Here is a 7,435-nt window from a genome sequence, read left to right on the forward strand (position 1 = left end):
GAGCTTTTCCTCTCTTACTTACAAAAAAGTGGCTTATCTCTGTTTTGGGCTTCTTAAAAAGAGATTTAAAAACTTCACTGGACCTATACCTTAGGAAACATCAGGAATTCCCATGTGAGCACCTTTTTTTTCATTTTGTTTCATGCTTCAGTACTGGCATCTAAACAAAATCTTCAGGTAAGTGCTCTAGTCACTAGTGGTGTCCCCCATGGCTCAGTATTGGGCCCATCCTGTCCAATGTCTTTACTGATGATCTGGATGAGGGGATTGAGTGTACCCTCAGTAGATTCACAGATGACATCAAACTGGTTGGGTGTGTCAGTCTGCTGGAGGATAGGAGGGCTCTGCAGAGGGATCTGGACAGGCTGGACTGCTGGGCCAGGGCCAAACAGATGAGGTTCTACAAGGCCAAGTGCTGGATGCTGCTCTTGGGTAACAACAACCCCATGCAGTGCTGCAGGCTGGGAGCAGAGTGCCTGGAAAGCTGCCTTGCAGAAAAGGACCTGGGAGTGCTGGGCAACAGCAGCTGAACATGAGCCTGCAGTGTGCCCAGGTGGCCAAGAAGGCCAATGGCATCCTGGCTCCTGGCTCGTATAGGAAATAGTGTGGCCAGCAGGACCAGGGAAGTGATTGTCCCTCTGCACTCAGCACTGGTGAGGCCACACGTCAAGGAGTGTATCCAGTTCTGAGCCCCTCAATTCAGAAAGGACATTGAGGTGCTGGAGTGAGTCCAGAGAAGGGCAATGAAACTGGTGAAGGATCTGGAGCACAAGTCCTATGAGGAGCGGCTGAGGGAGCTGGGGTTGTTTAGCCTGGAGAAAAGGAAGTGCAGGGGTGACCTTATCACTCTCTACAACTGCTTGAAAGGAGGTTGTAGCCAGGTGCGGTCAGCCTCTTCTCCCAGGTAACTAGTGACAGGACAAGAGGACACAGGCTCAAGCTGCATCAGGGAAGATTTAGTTTGGGCATTAGGAGGAGTTTCTTCATAGAAAGGATGATTAAACATTGGAATGAGCTGCCCGAGGTGGTGGTGGAGTCACCATCCCTGGAGGTGTTCTAAGGAAAGACTGGATCTGGCACTCAGTGCCATGGTCTAGTTGACAGGGTGGTGTTGGGTCATAGGTTGGACTCGATGATCTCAGAGGTCTTTTCCAGCCTAACTGGTTCTGTGACTCTGTGCTTGGCCTGTAGCAGCTCTTTTTTTTAGAGAAAAATCACTGTTACAGGCTGAGCAGAGTTGGGGTTTTTTTTTGGACCTACCATGAAGGGTCCTTGATTCTGATACAAGACTTTAAAAACAGATGTGCCGTTACTATTGTTACACTGTGGGCATCTACTGGATTCATCTATTTTAATTCTTCACATTAGCTGTTAAATTATCAGCCTTCAGGTTTTGAAGATTAGATAGAAGACTAGGCTTGATAGACTAGATCCAAAAGTAGGGGAAATGAAGAGTAAAACTGGGAGTGGCTCTACTCGGCAGAAATGGACTTTTCTTTTTTGTTGTTTTCCTCTAGCTGCAGTCCTAGGGTTTGGTTTTGGTTTCGTTTGTTTTGCTGCCGGGGCGGGGCGGAGGCGGCGGGGAAGCGGTTCCGGGGTTGGGAGGGCGGCACCGCCCATCATGTGACAGCGGCTCCGAGGGGAAACGGCGGCGGGGCGCGCCGGGGGCGCCGACAGGTATGGCAGGGCGGGCAGGGCAAGACAAGATAAGGCAGGCAGGGTAACGCCGCACCTCACCGCACCTCTCCCCCCTGCCCCCCCTCGCATACACACCCCTCCCGTGTGCGCGGTGGTCTAGGCCCAACCGCGCTCCCCTCCTGGGGCGGGTGGGAGCGGCCTCTACCACGGCAGCGGGGCGGGGGGGAGCGGCCGGCCGGACCTCGGGGAGGAAGCGCGCCCTCCCTTTTTCTCGCCGCTCCCCTCCTTCGGGGCGGCGGCCGCGCCTCTGCTGACCGGGCGCCCTCTCGTCTCGTCTCTCAGGCCCGCAGAGGTGGCGGCGGCAGCAGCAGCAGCGCCGGGCGGGCCCCAGCCATGGCCGACGTGAGTGTGGCTCCTCGGGGCGGGCGGGACGCGGGCGGCGGCTTTTGGCGGGGGCCGGGAGTCGGGGGGATCGGGCCCGGTCCGTCCGGGGCCGGGCGGGGAGGCAGAGCCGGGGAGAAGGGGTGTTGGGACCGGGCGGGGAGGCAGCTCGGGGGCTCCCCTGCCCCCTCCGAGCGGGTGAGTAACGCGGTGCCCGTCTCTGCCTGCAGGACCTGAAGCGGTTCCTGTACAAGAAGCTGCCGAGGTAACTCTGGGTCTCTGCGGGGCGGGGGACCAAGGCCATCTAATCCCAACCCCTCTTACTATGGGCAGGGACGCCTCCCACCAGACCAGGCTCCTCAAAGCCTCATCCAGCCTAGCCTTGAACACTGCCAGGTCTGGGGCATCCACAACCTCCTTGGGCAACCTGTTCCAGAGTCTCACCACCTTCCCAGTAAAGAATTTCTTACTAATATCTAACCTAAATCTTCCCTCTTCCAAGTTGTACCCATTACTCCTTGTCTTGTCACTACAGTTCTTGACGAAAAGTCTCTCTCTGGCTTCCCTGTAGGCCTCCTTCAGACACTGGAGGGCTGCTGTGAGGTCTCCATGCAACCTTGTCTTTTCCAGGCTGAACAGCCCCAACTTCCTCCAGTCCCCTTATCAACTTTGTGGCCTTCCTCTGGGCTTGCTCCAGCAGTTACATGTCCTGCGTATTATTGGGAGCACCAGAACTGTACTGTCTGAACTACACAGAACAAGTATCAAATTACTGAAGGCATCAATTTTTAACGTGTTTTCCCCCTTCCTTGCACATTTGTTCAGAAAAAAAATCTTTGCTACTAATTACTGTGTTTTTAAAATGCTGTCTCTTCATCATCCTTCTTTTCTCTTTTTTGCAGTGTTGAAGGTCTTCATGCTATTGTGGTCTCAGATAGAGACGGTGTGCCTGTTATCAAAGGTAACTTCAGCTTCTTGCTGTACCCTACAGCTGAAATCGTGATTGAACAGCAGGGGGTGGAGAAGTACAGCAAAATCTTCTCTCATTATGCCAAATATCTGAATATACCAAATGGAAGAATTAAATTCGACTTTTATTTCAAGTTCAGTAATTGATTATGTACCTCTTTAAATGCATCTGTTTGTTTGTGTCCTCAGAAATTGCAGTCCATGGAAGTTTTCCTTGGTCAAAGGGGTTTCAATGCTATAAGGTCCTTATATCTTCAAGTCACTCGCAGGCTGATTGATACTGAGTACTAGAGAGAGCTTAGCAGTATTTTGTTGACTGGGCTGGTCTGCGCTCTGAAACAGTTGCATCCAGCTGTTACATATGTTTAGTTTGCTTTTTGGTACTGTAGTTTTTATCTTCTGCATTTCTTGTTCAAGATGCTTTTATGTTGTGAGTACGCTAGTTTAAAGATACAAAGGTTGAAATACTGCAGATTTTTTTTTTTTTTTAATCCCCAAAAGTATTTAAACACCCAGCAGAACTCGCACATCTTCACCTGTTCACAGTCAAGTGACTGTGTTGCAGTAATCAATTCAAAGGCTGGAATGGGTGCAGACAGTGAGGGACACAGAACCCAAGAGGCATCAGCACAGGCTCTGCATCCTAAAAGAAAAGACTGTTTCTTAGGTACGCCAGGAAGGACGCTTGGTGTAATGAGCTTTCATCACATACAGAGCATTAAAGGATGTATTGCTCATGAAGATTGTCTTGTGCTAATTGTGGAAGCACCTAAGATGTGCTGTGTGTTCCCCAACAGCAGATCTGCTTTTGGCAGAGCACTATGCTGGTTAAGGGCTTGGCATGCAGTCAGAGTTGCCATGTAAAGATAAGAATTTCCTCATTTTGTTCCAGTTGCCAATGATAATGCTCCAGAACATGCACTGCGACCTGGCTTTCTGTCCACCTTTGCCCTTGCCACAGATCAGGGCAGTAAATTAGGACTTTCTAAAAACAAAAGTATCATCTGCTACTACAATACGTACCAGGTGAGTAACCTGAGTGTGCTTTGTCCTCAGTGACCTGAGCTGTTTCTATATTACATTGAGCAAGAGAGAGAGAGTGGTTTAAACTTTTGTATCTATTTGGCTGCTGTTGAAGTAATTGTGGTTTATTTCTTATTCTGTTTAAATGGGTAAGCCAAACTTTCACACTATTTATTAAACTTCTCTTATATTTCTCAAAACTGAGATTTACTCACTGAAAATGGGAAAGTTTTCTGTACAGGTAGTAATCATGAATTTGCAGCAGATACTACTCATGTGGCCTTCAGAATCAGTTATGAAGGGTTTATGTTCTCTTTATAAACAATATTTGTTTATAATTAGCGACACCTAAAGTTAATTAAGCACATGCAGCCTACTTCATGGCTAATCTTGCTACTAGTGTGACTCTGAGGTGAGAAAGTTTTGAAATACCACTCAAATTGTTCACAAACTGATATTTGTGTAATCCATCACCTGCTTTGCTTCTGCTCCTTCTCAAATTCTAGTGGTCCTGAGAGCTTTTTGTTATGACTGCAGTAAACTGACGAACAGTTTACCCTACAGTGTATCAAGTTTTGTTTGGATAATAAATTAGTTATTTTACACACATGGAGTACATTGCTTTGATTCTCTTGATGCTGTAGCTTATTGTTATGCCCAAGGTTCCAGTTCCCTATTAATGGAAGAAGAGATACTTCTGTATAGGGAACAGTATTTTAAAATGATAAACCTGCCTGCCCTCTTGTTTCCTCTGGAGAGTGTGGCCTCCATGGTGTACTCTGCAGCATTTGCAGCTGAATTGGGTTTCTGGTGGGCAACACACTGTAGAACATGGAGGGGGAGGGAAGTACCAGGCTTTTCCCATGCAGCTCCTTGTACTATGGGGTAAGTTCGGTTGGTGTTTTTAACCATTAATCTTGAGAAACAGATAAACTGAAAAGTCATCCCTGTGGCTCTCGCTCCTGCTTGTCCTTTAAGCTGAGAAGGCTGCTTTTTTCCAAAAGAACTTGTGTCAGAGCTCCAACGTCCAACATGCGTTAGCTTCTGTCTGAGCACTGTTCTCTCTCCTTGCAGGTGGTGCAGTTCAATCGCTTGCCTTTGGTAGTGAGTTTCATTGCTAGCAGCAATGCCAATACCGGTATGTCTTCACATGCATTTTAAATATTGCAGTCTTTTAAGGCCCAGGTATTTAAGTAATTGAAAATAGATTACCTGAATTCACTTCAAACTGTATTAACTTTGCTCCTGCTGTGAATTTTGTCGGCATATTGTGAAGGTGAGAAGGGAAAGGTGTGAGTAAAAATTCAGAGATTTTAGGTGACTTGCCGAAGTTATTCTTCTAGAAGCATGTTTCTCCTGTGACTAACCTTACTCTTGCTACCTGAGAGTATTTGCTATCCTGGCAATTACTGTGCTGTACAAACCAGTTGTTCGATCTCTGTCAGTTCCAGGTTAACATTTTGCAGTAATGTGCAGCTGTGTGTCTTCTCAGTTCTGTGGGGTGGGGAATTCCTTCAGCCGGGCACCTGGCCTTGCTCATGATGGCATTAGCTGATGAATATGAGCAGAAGGCACTGGATTTTGGCACAGCTGTTTGGGCCCTGGTAGCTGTGGGAAGCAGCAAGGCGATAGTGGGGGAGAGCTGCACTGTGTGAGGTGTGCCTCTGCTAGTGGTGGGGGCTGCAGGCCTCCTGCCTGGAGGTGCTGCACACTGTTCCCATGGAGGGTGAGCAGCTCAAGTAAAACATTTCATGTTTTGAAAAACACTGCCTTTGACTTGGGAGGGGGAGGGAGCTGCAGGCTTTAAAGAGAGGCTTCTCAGTGATGTTGTCTGATGGAATGTTCTGTCTCTCTTTCCAGGGCTGATTGTAAGTTTAGAGAAGGAGCTCACGCCCCTGTTTGAAGAACTGAGGCAGGTTGTTGAAGTTTCTTAACCTGATGGTATAGCCAGAGTGCAGCATTCCTCTGCAGCCCAGTGGACAGAAGGATTCAATAATCGTCAGTCAAATAACACGTCTCAGAAGAAATATCACAGCTCCTTAGTATACTAAGTAAGAGTAAATTGTACATAGTACTGAATCTGAAATGATCTACTAGTGTGTTGTAGGTGGATGTTACTTTAGGCCGTGCTTCTTGTATTGTGCAGTACTGGAGAGACCACCAAAATAGCTCCCATGGAGTTTAGCTGAGCCAGATCGGCACAACGCTGTTGGCTCAGACGAGCAACCCACAGATCCTTTGCTTTACAGGGAACCAGGCACACAGCAGGGTGTATCCTCAGGCCTGCCACTGCTACATGGTGGAGAGCAGATCAGTTGTGTAGTGTGGTCAAGGACATGGTTGAAAGCATATTGGGAGAGCAGGTTTATTAGCAGTGATGTGTCGGTACAATCAGTAAATATCCCGGCTTTCTTACATGGGTGATGCTTTGGCAAGGGTGTGCTACTTATCTGGATGCTAGCTGCATCCTGCTTCCACTAAGAAGAAAGCTGTTTCTATGGAAGCTGTCGCTTTAGGAGGTTTCCTGATGCCCAGCTGAAAGCACCCAAACCATGTCTCACTTCTTCATAGGTTTTTTTGTGTAATATGGTTGTGAAGATCTCATGTCTCAGTCTTTGTGTGGCTTCATCACTGGTGACACTCTCAGCTCATTTACTCTTAGGTTTTCATAAGTAAATAATTATAAATAAAATACAGTATTTTTAAATGACAGAGCCTGGTCCACTCTTCTGTTGCACCATAATACCCCACAGCACATCAGCTTTCCTGTGCTGAGAACAGGTCTCTTGATTGTAAATGCACAAAATCTAGAAGTTTACAGGTTGAAAACTAACCCGTGTGTCTCTCACTTGGGCAGTAAGGATACAGAGTCCTGTGCCAGTGCAGAGATCCTGTTGGTGGGGATCAGTCTTGTGCTCTTTGCCACCCCCTTGTTCCCTCCCACATTCCCCTTGTGACAACTGCCAAGCACTGCAGGTCTGAGGGAGAGCTCTGGACAAGTCTCTGCCTTAGGCTGGGAAAGGGGGTGCCACAGCCCCTTGTTTACACCTTGTGGACCTGCAGCATCAGGCATGATAGGGGGAAATGGTGGAGCTGGAAATGAGCACTGGGAACTCTTGGCTCAGAAGCTCTCCCAGAGACTACAGATTGTCAGTCAACCCTTTGCCATTTAAACTGAGCTGCAATGAGACTTTTGTTGCTGATCTTTACAGAAGCAGCTGGAAATCGAGCCCCAGGGTGTCTGTATATTTCTGGCAAAGTGCATTTGTGTTCCATTGAAGGCCTACTCCTGCTGTTCATCTGCCTGTGGTGGCTTCCAAGGCCAGCTGAGTGCTGTTTCTTTTACTGGCTTCAGTTTGTGACACCCATGTGCTGAATGTGTTTCTAATGTTTTGTAAAGCAGCTGTCCGTGTGAAAAAGGGAA

The 7,435-nt window shown here is 47.9% G+C and overlaps 1 protein-coding gene across 1 annotated transcript; it reads left to right on the top strand.

The window, feature by feature from the left end:
* The first annotated feature begins 1,572 nt into the window (after positions 1 to 1,572).
* On the top strand, positions 1,573 to 6,723 carry LAMTOR3 (late endosomal/lysosomal adaptor, MAPK and MTOR activator 3). Its single transcript, XM_032685052.1, has 7 exons — positions 1,573 to 1,677; positions 1,981 to 2,040; positions 2,250 to 2,284; positions 2,922 to 2,980; positions 3,881 to 4,014; positions 5,086 to 5,149; positions 5,872 to 6,723. The coding sequence occupies exons 2-7, from the start codon at positions 2,032 to 2,034 to the stop codon at positions 5,943 to 5,945; spliced, it is 375 nt and encodes a 124-aa protein (XP_032540943.1). The 5' UTR covers positions 1,573 to 1,677; positions 1,981 to 2,031; the 3' UTR covers positions 5,946 to 6,723.
* The last annotated feature ends 712 nt before the right edge of the window (positions 6,724 to 7,435 follow it).

Source organism: Chiroxiphia lanceolata, chromosome 4 (genome assembly GCF_009829145.1).
Source record: "Chiroxiphia lanceolata isolate bChiLan1 chromosome 4, bChiLan1.pri, whole genome shotgun sequence".
NCBI lineage: Eukaryota > Metazoa > Chordata > Aves > Passeriformes > Pipridae > Chiroxiphia > Chiroxiphia lanceolata.